Source organism: Lepidochelys olivacea, assembly GCF_965140295.1.
Source record: "Lepidochelys olivacea isolate rLepOli2 genome assembly, chromosome: 9".
Classification (NCBI taxonomy): domain Eukaryota; kingdom Metazoa; phylum Chordata; order Testudines; family Cheloniidae; genus Lepidochelys; species Lepidochelys olivacea.
Genome location: NC_140419.1, coordinates 77,468,497 through 77,481,989, shown reverse-complemented (window position 1 = coordinate 77,481,989; position 13,493 = coordinate 77,468,497). Strand labels below are relative to the sequence as shown.

At 46.0% G+C, this 13,493-nt stretch overlaps 1 protein-coding gene across 2 annotated transcripts; it reads left to right on the top strand.

The window, feature by feature from the left end:
* The first annotated feature begins 430 nt into the window (after positions 1-430).
* On the top strand, positions 431-13,240 carry IGBP1 (immunoglobulin binding protein 1). 2 transcript variants are annotated; one of them, XM_084638236.1, is made up of 6 exons: positions 431-652; positions 2,089-2,400; positions 5,545-5,740; positions 7,191-7,273; positions 10,369-10,481; positions 12,711-13,240. In XM_084638236.1, exons 1-6 carry the CDS (start codon positions 459-461, stop codon positions 12,854-12,856), a joined length of 1,044 nt encoding a protein of 347 aa, XP_084494362.1. In that variant the 5' UTR covers positions 431-458; the 3' UTR covers positions 12,857-13,240. The 2 variants fall into 2 exon arrangements, with proteins under 2 accessions (XP_084494362.1, XP_084494361.1); XM_084638235.1 differs by having other exon boundaries at positions 12,708-13,240.
* The last annotated feature ends 253 nt before the right edge of the window (positions 13,241-13,493 follow it).

Below are 13,493 nucleotides of genomic sequence, written 5' to 3'. Positions count from 1 at the left end.
TTACAGATACCAAGACTGAGGCACAGCGTCGGCCAGGAGAATCGACATGTCTGTGGCACACCCCAGCCCGGGCACAGCCGGCCAGGGAACCCAGGCGTCCTGCCACGCTGGGTGTAAATCACGCTGCCTGCAGGGCTGGGCCCGAGGCACCCCCGCCGGCAACACCTGGAGCCCAGGCTCAGCGCCTCCCGGTCGGCCTCTGCGCGGTGCTAGGCCGCTCTTGGTGCCAGAAGCGGGAACATCAACGGGGGGGTGCCCCGAGCTCCCCGCCCAAGAGGAGACTCTCCCGGGTCTGCCCCAGGCCCCGCCGCCTCCGCGCAACACGCTTCTTTCGTCAACCAAGATGGCGTCCGGGCGCTGAACTTAAGGGTTGCCTCTACTAATATGGCGGCCGGGCGCTGCTGTGCCACTCCCGGCCCCGGAAGTAGTTGCGGGTGGGCACCGCGTCCCTTCCCAAGATGGCGGCGGGGACAGCGGAGACGCCGCCGCCGCGGCTCTCCGAACTGCTGGAGTCAGGCTGGCAGCTCCTCGACGAGGTGGAGGCCAGTACCGAGCCCTCCTCGGGGGCCCCGGCGCTCCAGGACAAGGTCCGGCGGGGGCTCGACCTCCTGCAGCAGGCAGCCCGCGGCGTAGCGCAGCTCGACCTGTTCAGGTGCGCGGCCGAGCTGCTCCTCCGGGGGGCGGAGGCTTCGGGCCGCGCCCCCTCCCCTGGGCGCCCGCCCCCCTTTCCCCGGGCTCTGCCGCCGCCCCCTCCCTCCCCTGGGCGCCCGCCCCCGCCCCCCTTTCCCCGGGCGCCCGGCCCCGGGCTCTGCGGGCCGGACCAACTAATCGGGCCACCTCGGTCCGCGCACTCAGGGGACGAGCCTGCTGCACGTGGCTTGGGCTGGCCGGGCGGTCAGTCGGTCGGTCTCGGGGCCTGCTGTCGGCGCTGGAAGCGCAGGTGTAGACAGGCCACGGGTATTTAAAGCCCCTCTGGACCCTTCCCAGATCTTAAAATGTCCCAAGTAGGCAGCAGCTCCCTTACACCGGGGATCCGGCTGTGGTTAGGAACCTGAACTGGTGTCTTCAGCAGAGGGAAGGGTTTGTAAAATATCGCTAATATAGGCAAGATCATGGAGAGTTAACAGCAGAGCTTTGGTTAGGATCTGGGATTCCCAATGTTTGGATCACTGAATCCTGCTTCTCCTGTAAATACAGTTTTCAAGCAGCGGGTATGAATGAAAATCCCAGAAATAGTGTTTGTGGTAGGTGAAAAAGACCCCATCCTCCTGCCTGCCGCCACCACCTCTGAGGCACAGTTTGGTGGTTACGTTTTACAGAAGGTGAAGAAGCATTTCAAAGAGTGTCAGAACAGATAGGCTTTGTGCAGAATTGTAATACATCTATATTTGCTCAACTTCAAGAAGTGCAATATTTTTAACAAATGGACAACATTCTTGATAGAGAAGCAAAAAGCTACATACTAGTTTTATACTATTTTAGTTTTCAGAGTCCCTCCCAGTGGAGAAACTACCATGTAATGTAGCCACACCTTGCAGATGAGGGGCATTGGCTTTCATTGCCCATCAGTTCTGCAGCTTGGTCTGTCAGAGGGATTGCTTTATAGTGGCATGAAGTGTTCCATCACCTAAGTTCTATTTCCTTGCTGGTCCTGTTAACAAGAGATCAAGTTAGAGAATTAAAACTGGCCCCTATTAATCAATGGGCCGGTCTACAGCTGTTTTAGGAGTGCATAACAATCCATAGAATATGGTGATGCAGAAAGACCCAAACCAATTGCTAAAGAGCATTGTATGTTGTGAGTATTACAGCTCTATCTGGGGCCTTGTCTAGGCTAAGATAAAAGCTATGGTGATATAAAATATTAGCTAACACATTTTAAAAACCCATCTTTTCTCCTAGTTTAGACAAGGCTTCAGAGCTTGCACTCCAGGAGCTGTCTTCCTCTGAGGAAATGTGTTCCATCCATCCCTTCCTTTTGGTCCTCCCCACCATTGCAGAAATGTGAAGATTACAGCTCTTCCTATACATGCCATAGGCGTGAACCCAGTGGGGCAGAGGTACAGGAAGATCTTATTTCTCTTTCAGCCAAAATGAAGACCTGGAGGAGATTGCATCTGCTGACCTGAAGTATCTGCTGTTACCTGCTTTGTTGGGAGCCCTCACCCTGAAACAGGTCAATCTCAGCAAGCGGCTGGAGCATGTGCAGATTGCTCGTGCCCACTTCATGGACTTCCTGACGCTCTGCAAGAACTACCAGATTGGCAAGTTCCACCTTCCACCAACACCAGAGAGTCCTAATGAAAATGAGTCTACGGAAAGTCTTTCGGGGGCTGGCCCATCTGGCAGAGAGGCCAGTCTGGTGGCCATGGCATCTAATAGACAAGCAAAAATTGAAAGGTAGGTCTGTCTTTTTTTTCTGATTAAAGCAGTTGCAGATACAAAATAAGGGGTGGAAAAGTAGAATATTTCACAGTACAAAATGTACAGTATGATATTATAGAAATGAATATAAAATGATAAAGGGAATAGTTTGAATTGTAAATAAAGTGAAAAAACAGTTTTTCATCATCCATTTATTAAATACATGCATTCTAGTTTTCAAGGTATTCACTATAGGTATCATTTAATACTATTAATTTCTCCCTGGGCAGGAGAGCCCTTGATTTAGTACAGCATTCATTAATAGGCATGTTGATTACAACTTCTATTCAGTAGTTGTAATCACTCGGGTAACTGAGACCCCATCTTGCACAGAGAGGGACTATTTGTGTAGTATTTACCAGATTGGAGCCTAAAGTTGTAAATGAGAGGAAGAGAAATATTACCAGAGCCACTATTCCAGGGGTGGCCAAACTTACTGACCCGCTGAGCTGCATACGACAATCTTCAGAAGTTCAAGAGCTGGGGCACCCCTGCTAGAGCTTGGGTTTTTGGTCCTGCTTCTGCTGAAGCCCTGAGCCCCGGCAGGTGCACCCCGTGGGGCTGAAGCCCCAAGACCCCCATTCCCGCTGGGCAGAAGCTCCTACCCCATGTCAAGGCAGAGATCCCAAGCTCTTCTCAGCCCACCCCCCGGTCTGGTAGGTAGAGAGTGGTTGTGAGGGGCTTGGAAAAGAGCCACATGTGGCTCACGAGCCATGGTTTGGCCATCCCTCCTCTATTTCAACCTAAGAATGTTAGGTGGTAGAATGCTATTGTATTGTAGTAGCGCCCAAAGGCCCCTGTTGGGTGCTGTTGGGCACTGTACAAATGCAAACACATGGTCCCAGCCCCAAAGTGTTCATATTCTAAGAGAAATGGATTTGGGATGGTAAAATAGTATCATTTCGCCGATCCAATGGTCTCCAAAGCCTTTTTACTGTGATAGGAAAAACACCATACACTTATCAAAGTCCTCAGTACTGCTACCTCTTCTTCAGCGTAAGCTTTAGTACAACAATATTTAAACAATATCTACTTTTCATGTTGTATAATAAGGTATAATGTACAAATAAGGTCACCTCTTGCTATGAGATCAAGGTAGCTGGCAACAGTATGCATATTGGGGAAAAATGTTGACATCTTCTCTGTAGATTCTGTTCAAGGGCAACCTGCAGTCTGTTCTCTGATCTGGGAAGTTGGGGATTTCCATTGGCTTGATGTCAGCAATGAGGAGTCACGTTTCTTTGGATAAAGACAAGAATAGTTCACACAAACTGGGAAAGATTTTCTTATGTGGATTCACCAATACATCTCTGGCCTGCGTGTTCCTACCACCTCTTCCCCCTCGCCCTCCATCACCCCAAGTGTATGGAGGCCCTCAACAGTAACTGGTAGGAATGTGGTAAAATTCTAGTGTCTTGGGAGTAGTAATAAAACGTGTGGTGTCCTTGGAGTAACTTATTTGAAGAGGACTACCCTACTTCAAAGTATTAAGGTCGGCTAGGATGGGGTCACTTCCCCTGTAATGCTCCAGGAGGGAAGCTGGCGGTCTGGTCCTTCTGTTGCTTAGCATTATGCTTCTCCAGCCCCTCAGTATTGAATTTTGTAAGAGATTCTCCTGAATGATCTGCCCTTCCAACCCCCTTAGTTTCCCTCTCCTTCGTTCTTAATGTTTTATTCTGATGACCCCAGAAAGGATTCCCTAGCTGAGTTTGTTAATCACTGAAACTGGGCATAAGGGGCTAGCCTGAGAAGCATATCTGATTTAAATAATAATCCCATAAAGTAATAAAACAGCTCCCTGTTTTCTAGTTCAGGTGTCCTTTTGCACTTTGAACTCAAGGATTCAGACTTTGAAGCCCAGATCTCTGTCTAGCTAGGAATTACTGCATCCTATAGGATCCCCTCTGACATCTTTATTTCTTAAGAAGGGTCTGATTAGCTCTCATGTTGGTGGTCTCAGCAGGGGCACTAAAGATTTTAGGTCATGAGGTTCAAGTGCCCCTTTCCTTCAGGTGATCCCTCCATTAGGAGTATTGGTTGTGTTGTGTGGGGGAAACTCATTGCCTCTGCCAATGCACTATCTATTCTATGCATAGGTCGCTTTAGCCCAGCTTCTACCATAATAAAATTTACTTGAGGAAAAACCAAATGACCCTTACTGGAATATTTTATGCACTGTGGGTGGTTTTTTCTATTTGTTTTTTCCACCAGGTACCAATGGTGGCAATTGTCGCAGAAGCTCCTGGGTGTTATGTACTCCCTTATTTGCAGTTATTCACACATCCTGTCAGCCTGACTTTTCTCTTTAAAGAGCTAATTTCCTGAAGGTGGCACCAGAACCACTTTAAAATTGTATCTCTGGTTTCTGTTAATGGCCAGCAGGCTTCTTGGGATCTCAGCCAGCCTCTTGTTTGAAACATATCTTATTCAACAGCAAAGTGGAGATACCTGCAGCCAAATCTGTTCTTACCCACACTGCAGTAATTAGCCATCAAAAACTCCCCTTTGGTATATTTTTTTCAGTTCCCAAAATTGTATAAGGCACCTCACCAAGACAGGTGAAGATCCCATGCTTGCTCCAAAGAGCTTATAATCTAAACTTGAGCTGATGCATCAAAGAAGGATCAAAACCCAGACAAAGTGAAGGGGAGGGGAAAGGGAGACTGTAGCAGATTTCCCTCTTCTATTGAGCTATATGCATGTGACTGTTTATATATTCTCAGTACCTTACAATGGAAAGGGAAGGCCTTTAGTCAAGAAGATAAATTCACCTACTGGATGCTGATTAGCCTGGGAAGAATGTCCTTGTACTCCATGTCAGGGTTCTCCAACTGTAGTTTGTGGGGCTCTTTGCCGCTGGTCGTAAGGTGCTGACTTGTATTGAAATATATTACTTTTTTCCCTGTAAGCCGCTGCTGTAGTTCTGTTGGGATGTATTCTAATTCTGAACTTCAGAGGTACTTGTTCCAAAAGGTAATTTCTCTAATAAAATGTGATCCATCCTAAGACAACCTCCTGAACACTCTTTGCTCTACAGTCAGCTGTGTCAGAGTACCATCTGTTAAAAAGTTGTTTGAAAGAGGTTCTTTAAATGGTCCTATCTCTCCCTCCCTGATGCAGATATAAGCAGAAGAAGGAGGTGGAGAATAGGTTGGCCTCAATGAAAGCTTTTGTGGAGAGTGGCCAGGTGGAGGAGGAACAGATACGGGAATTCTACCTGTTGCAAATCCAGAAGTGGATCACTACAAGCCTGGAGGAAATCGAGAGCATTGACCAGGAAATGGTGATTTTGAGAGGAAGGAATGCACTAAAACAGGTATGAGATTTGGGATATGTCGTGGGGTATGGGGCTTGTAGGTTTTGTGTACAATGGCGGTTGATGATGGACATTGGTGAGACTGAAACAAAACAAAAGATTATCAGATTGTTTCAATGGCAGAGCTTAGGGTACTTTCATAAGTGAAGTCATGGGTTAAAATCCTACATAGATCACAAGTGGAATGAATGGAGGGGCCTCTGTTTAATGCCTCATGAATATTTGTCTGTATTAACAAACCAGGACCAAATCTGGCATGACCTTTTCTAGTTGTGGGCAGTCAAGGCTTGAAATAGCAGTGTGTTGCACATCAGACTTGCAGTACACTAAGGACTGCTAGGGCAAACCTGCCCCAGCAATTTCCCTACACTATGCCAGATTGTCAGACACTCACTCTTAAAATAATCTGCAACAGTTAAAATAATAATCCAGTGAGCTTTTAAGCATGCAGTCTTGGCTTTCAGAATGTCCAGGTGCCGTCTGAAAGGAGTGACCCTGTTGAACAGTAAAAGCCCCTTCAGCAACATGTGACAGCTGTATCATACAGAACGATGCTGCTTTCAAGAGTTCAGGCTTTGTGCTGTTCACTTAAAATGTCTGCTGGTTAGAATTAGAAACACATTAAATGGGTACTGCATAAAATATTCCAGCTTTATTTGAGACATAGACTTGTTTTGTGCACTTCAGTGACCTGTCCCTGTAGCACTGTCAGCTGTGGTGACAGCGCTCTGCTCATCTGCAGTGCTCTGAAGTGATAGAATTATTGCTCATGACAGGATTTACTGAGTGGCAGATGTGCCGTGTTTGGTCCCTGGGAGAAATAACGGTTCTCGTTTCTTCCTCCAGGTTAGTCTAGCTCAACTGCAGCTGCCTCATGTTTTATCAGCTTCTTGCTTTCATCCAGGACTGGAGTGCCTGAGGCACAGGGGAGTGCCGTCACATGCTGACGCTCACATAAGAAATTTATGGCGTAGCATGGGTTAAGGCTGGAACTTGTCAGACTCATGGTATGTCTACACTGCAGCTGGTATGTGATCCCCAGCGCCAGTGGATAAGTCTGCCGAGCAGATAGGTCTCTTGATCTGCTCGAGCAAGTATGCTAAAAACAGCAGTTTGGTCATTGCGGAATGGATGGTGGCTCAGGCTAGCCATCTGAACTTCGACCTGGGGGTCAGGTGGGCTTGGACTCGGGCAGAAAGCCCAAGCCGCTGCCTGTGCCACAACATCCACACTGCTGTTTTTAGCACACTAGCTCAAACAGAGCTAGCACAAGTCTGTGTCTCCACGCTGGGAATCAGACCTCCCAGCTGCAGTGTAGACCTACCCTCCATACGTTTCTCTGACTGCAGAGGTGGGACTCTTCTCATGCTCTGCACTAGAGGACATGAAGGGGGATGCAGGGGAGGTTATTCTGAAGGTAAATCTGTTTGCCTTTGTTTCCCATCTCAAGGCTTCAGCACCTCCTCAGACTGCTCAGCGTCCCAGGACTGCAATGAAACCTTTCGTTCTCACCCGGGACGCCATGCAGGCTAAGTATGTTGCACCATAATAATGTTAGATGCAATCTCTGTCATATGGCTCCGTTTTCCTGGAAGTAGTGAGCACAGTGCTGCTTGGAATGTGTTTACAAAAGGCTAAGCTGGGCTCAGGGCATTCTTTCATGTCCAAAGGAAGTACTTCTTCAAGACCTGCACCACATCAGGATGGCTTTTATTGTATGTGGTGGGTCTGGAGCCTGTAAGATACCTCCTCCCGCTTTTCCTTTTCTTAATTCTCCTCTACCAGCATGCTCCAATATGCTGTCGTATGCCCCCTTCTCCTGGTGAGGAGGAAGAGAAGATCATCTTAGCAGCATCTGTCTGTGGAGTACACTGATCCAAGAGTACCACCATATCTGTGGTCTGTTTTCTTTATATTTGGTTAACTGGGGAGAGTTCCCGCCTGGCAAGGCTTCCTTTGCCCCTCTCTGAGCCCTCAATATGTCATACCTGCATCAATGTTGCTACTCGAGCAGAGGGTCTCTTAGCACTTCCTTTCCCAATCTAGGGCTTGAAACAGAGCCAAGAAAGGAAAGGAAGGAAGGCAGTCTGAGTTGGCCCACAGTGCTGCTCTTTGCTTCACCTTTGTTACAGTCCCTTCTTGTCCTGTATTTAAAGAAAATTTTACTCCTGCAAACCTTGAGATCTTGGATCTGTCCCTAGGAGTGAGGTGCATGTTTGTGCTCAAAGGATCTGGGTAATTCTGGTGTAGTTTGTCAGTGTCAGTCTCTAATGTGAAGTGTCAATGTGTGAGAAACAGTGAAAGCTGTGACTTCAGAAGCAGTCTCCCAGTAGAGTGATGGACAGACTCAGAAAAAGACTGTCATATAGTCAAAATAAACAAACTTGGTAGTGAAGCATAAGATGTTATCTACTAGAGAGGTCTGCTGTGTTTTTTGAGAAACACACATAACTCCTTAATTCTAGCTGTTAACAGGAAGTGCACTGAATGGGTTCAGGGTTTTATATTTGTATACATACCAGTTAATTGTATTGGAAGGAGTATGGTTGCCAGGTCTTTTGTCACCATCCTGTGCCTAGGCTTTTGTTGGGATCTTAGAATGTGTTTACTTAGCTAAGTAAAGGACTGTGAATTCTGAGCTTGGTTCCTAGTTGCTTCGTGTTCTACAGCAAGCATGTAGGGGTGTTGTCCATCCATACCCTTTGGGGTGAATTGATGCTACTTCAAGGGTCCTAAGAGCTGAGCAGGTCTCTCTCTTTTAGACTTCTGGGATGATCTCCATGGATGTCAGGTTACTGGAGAACAAATTGCTGTAGGCTTGAACTCTATATAAATACATTAGTTCCAGTACAAACCATGTTTATGTCCCGCACAGCATTACAAGATAAATGTAAGGTGTCCCAAAGTAGGTATGTGTATCATAACGCACATTAGAAGTTCCTAGCCATTAGTGACTTGAACTGCAACTGCTGAGAGCCCCAAGTCCCCAGAGGAGGTGTTGATTGCAATTACTTGTGCAGAGTAACATCATCTATCCAGAGTTCACAGATGTGTGTATATGGATTAAGCCATAGTGGCAGACTCCAGGCTAGAAGTAGCTCTCTCCTAGAAGATGGCAAAGTGCAGTATGCGACCAGTTTGCTGTTTCCCTATCCTTTTTGATAAAGGACCCCACAAGGCCACACTACATGTTGTGGGACAGAGCAAGACCGGAAATGGAGGAAGAGACATTTCTATCCTTATAGCAATAGTACTGTAATGTCCAATTTGAGGGGGACAATTAAAAAAGGAGAAAAAAGTTTCCAGAGGTTGGGGTTTGCCCCTTTGCTTTTCCTGGTGATCTTAAATTGTTTTGATGGGGCAGTGACACAATACAGCAGGCGATCTAGGAGACGGAAGGGTATGCGTGTAAAGTTACTAAATGGGAAGATTGTAGGAAGGGGAAATCAATGAAAGCACCCAAATCTGTGTTCTGCACTGGCTGATAGAGTAAATAAAATGGATTGTTGCCAGATCTTCGTTATGGCCATTAGATACAAAAATGAATAAGCCAAATAAATGGAACTGAGCTAAAAGCAGCAGGAGACTGCATTGGTTACACCTTGACTTTGACCGATGAGCCTAATAAGGAGCAGAAGCAATAAGGATTCAGTAGTCCTGGGATATTGTCAGACCAAGAGCCTGAAGAAAGTAAGAGCAGGCTGGAGGGGAACAGAGAGTATATTGTAGAAACAGAAACATCTTCAGCAGACTGGATGAGAGTCTAAAATATTCTCTGGGGAGCAGTTTAAAGCAAGGCTGTGAGTTCACACTCTCAGAAGATGGTAGGGCAAGCAGCCATGGCCAGAAGCTATGGAATCAAAGCTAAATCAGAGTAATTTGTTAGTGGAACAGACTCATTGAGAAGGTGGCTGAGGCACTGTACTTGCAGAATCAAGATCAGGGACGATGAGATGCTGGTGGGAAGGATTCATAAAGTTCTGAGTGATGACCGAAGTGGCCTTGTCTGGCCCTTCTGTCTCTTTCTGTAGGACTCCAGAACACAGTTCCTTGGTGGGACTTACGTTCATTTACAAGAAAACTGAAAGGAGTTTGCTCTGAGGAGGGATAGAAAAATCTCTAATATTCACAAAGGATCCAGAATAAAGACCCTGAATGCAAGGATCAGACTATAAACTCTGACTGTCAAGTCTGTGGAGAAATTGGAATGATTTGTGCTGGTTTAACTAGACAACGCAGAGATCTTTGACTAGAAAAGGAGTGTGTGCAGGGATGAAATTTTAAGGCATTCTGTTCTGAAGTCCTTAACTATCTTCTGAGGATGTCATTCTGGGGCCAGTCTTATTAGTTCGGTATGTGCATGGACCTAAGCTCATCTTATCATTTTTATAATAATTTCATGTTTCAAGTGCTCCTCATACAGGAAGATCTCACACAGTGTTGCAAATTTATTAGCTACCGCCCCTGAAATGCAGTCACTTTGTGGGGAGAGCATCAGCCAGGCCGATGGTATTCTGTGCACTGCAGCATCATAAGGGAAGAGATTTTTGTTCAATGATACTAGGGGCCGGTTTTGTTCAACATCTGTATCAATGATCTGGATGTTAACTATCTATTTCTTCCTACAGGGTGTTAGGAGCCGGCTATCCTAGCCTGGCGACGATGACAGTAAATGATTGGTATGAACAGCGCTGTAAACAGGACCTCTTTCCCAATAAAGGCATACCACAGACAACAGCAGGTATGGAGCAGTAAGGAAAATGTAAATGTGGGTGCTAATGATCCTAGGAATCACAAACCAGTATGCATTATTGCAGTGCCAGGAAAATTGGTTGAAACAATAATTCTACACTATTATAAAATAACCAGATAAACATAATCATAGAATATTAGGGTTGGAAGAGACCTCAGGAGGTCATCTAGTCCAATCCCCTGCTCAAAGCAGGACCAACACCAACTAAATCAGCCCAGCCAAGGCTTTGTCAAGCTGGGCCTTAAAAACCTCTAAGGATGGAGATTCCACCACCTCCCTAGGTAACCTAGTCCAGTGCTTCACCACCCTCCTAGTGAAATAGTGTTTCCTAATATCCAACCTAGACCTCCCCCACTGCAACTTGAGACCATTGCTTCTTGTTCTGTCATCTGCCACCACTGAGAACAGTCTGGCTCCATTGCCTTTAGAACCCCCCCTTCAGGTAGTTGAAGGCTGCTATCAAATCCCCCCTCACTCTTCTGTTCTGCAGACTAAATAACCTCAGTTCCCTCGGCCTCTCCTCATAAGTCGTGTGCCCCAGCCCCCGAATCATTTTCGTTGCCCTCTGCTGGACTCTCTCCAATTTGTCTACATCCCTTTTGTAGTGGGGGGACCAAAACTGGACACAATACTCCAGATGTGGCCTCACCAGTGCCAAATAGAGGGGAATAATAACTTCCTTCGATCTGCTGGCAATGCTCCTGCTAATGCAGCCAAATATGCCGTTGGCCTTCTTGGCAACGAGGGCACACTGCTGACTCATATCCAGCTTCTCGTCCACTGTAATCCCAGGTCCTTTTCTGCAGAACTGCTTCTTAGCCAGTCGGTCCCCAGCCTGTAGCAGTGTATGGGATTCTTCCTTCCTAAATGCAGGACTCTGCACTTGTCCTTGTTCAACCTCATCAGTTTTCTTTTGGCCCAATCCTCCAATTTGTCTAGGTCACTCTGGACGCTATCCCTACCCTCCAGCATATCTACCTCTCCCCCCCAGTTTAGTGTCATCTGTGAACTTGCTGAGGGTGCAATTAATCCCATCATCCAGATCATTGATACAGATGTTGAACAAAACCGGCCCCAGGATCGATCGCTGGGGGGTTCAGAGGAACCTAACAAACCTAGCTGAATGAGCAACACGATGGCAGATGAGTGTTGGAAAATGTAAGCTAGTGTGCCTCAGAAGGAATCATTTGAACTCATCATGCATAGAACTGGGTTCTTAATTAACTGTAACCACTCAAGAAAGGTATTTGAGTGTCACTGCAGACCTCGCAATGAAAACACCTGTTCAATATGCAGCAGCAGTCCAAAAAGCAAACAGTGATAGAATGTATAGAGTGGGATGGAGAATAATACTGAAAACATATTGCCATAATATAAATCAAGGCACACCTTCTCTTAAATCAAAACTGAACACTCTTATTCTATCTTTTTTGAGATGGGCTGTCCAGAAATCAAAGGGTCTGTATATGGGCAACGAAAGTGATGAAAAGTTTTGGAGAGACCTCTATTTGAAAAGGTACACAGTGCAGTTTAGAGAAGAGATAAATAAAAGAGGCTATGATAGTTACTTAAAAACAAAACCCAAGATACAAAGAAAGTAAAGGGTAAATGGGAAGACCCATTCTCGTAATACAAAAACAGGGAATACTTAATGAAAGTGAAAGATCGTCCCAGCGCCAAAGAAATTATCTGTAAGTTGGTGAAATGACTAGCATCATAAGGCCCTGGACTGTAGGCACTACTGCAAATAAAATAAAGTAATATACTAAACTGGCAAGGAAATACTTTTTTTGTGTTTGTTTTTTAACATAATTAACCACTGGAACTCCCTGCCACATCATCTCTTAAGTAAGAGCCTCACAGGATTAAAACAAGGATTAGACACTTAAATGAATGAGTATATCCACAGTTATATTTGAGTAGAAGAACAGAAAGGATATAAGCCTTTGTGCTTCAGGGCATAAGTCAGCCATTAACTGAGGTGAGGTTAGAAAGAAACTTTCCCTATGGTATGTTGTTTCATAATTGGCCACTGCGGACTTTCTTGCACCTTTCTCTGAAACAGACAGGCCACCAATCTAGATGAACCATTAGGATGATCCCATATGGCAAGTCCTTTGTTCTTAAAGATCATATTCCAGGAGACATCACTACAGAGAACTCCTTTGTTTCCATCTCCCTGTGTGGTAGCTTACTCTTTTTCTTGACCATCAGCAGATCTTGATGAAGAGGAGCTGCAGAAAGAGCAGCAGGAGAAGAAGGTGGAAGAGGATGATGAGGAAACTCTACGGAAAGCTCGAGGCTGGGAGGACTGGAAAGACACACACCCAAGGGGATATGGCAACCGAAAGAACATGGGCTGACTGTCAAAGGGATGAGTAGGGCAGGAGAGTCTCAAATGAATGCACTCCATGATATAGCAGGAATATATAGCTGTACATATGCAGGGAGGTCCTTGGTTTCTGCTGGATGTCACCTATGGAAGGGGAGCGAACAGGACAGTTTGTCTCGATTTACATTAAATATCAGAATGCGCACTTGTCATGGAGTGATGGTGATGTGGCAAAGCTTCATCAAGTGGGGGGCCTTTACTTGAGGGATCAGAACAAAACTTCCCTGATCCTCCTAATTAGAGGGAGGAGTTGTTAAGCAAAAGTCTATTAATTTGAAAGTGGCTCTTTGTATTGGTGATGGCTGTATTTATTTTTCTCTATTTTTAAAAGAATAAATTTTCTTGTGCTGCTTAATCCTTCACGTAAAGTCTCTTGCTCTGGTCCCATCCTCTGCCCGTGTTTCTTTATCATGCTGGTGTGCCCTTCCAGGGCCCTGGACAGTGGCGGACAGGTGAACAGTATGGGAAGTGAGAGTTTAGACAACAATTTGTAGGGGCAAGTGATCAGTTGAGGCTCTGAAGCAGGAGTTCACAAACATGATTCATCTTTTGTAAAGGGCTATAGTTACAAAGAGGGCCTCCTGTGCAACCAGCAGGTGATGGCACTG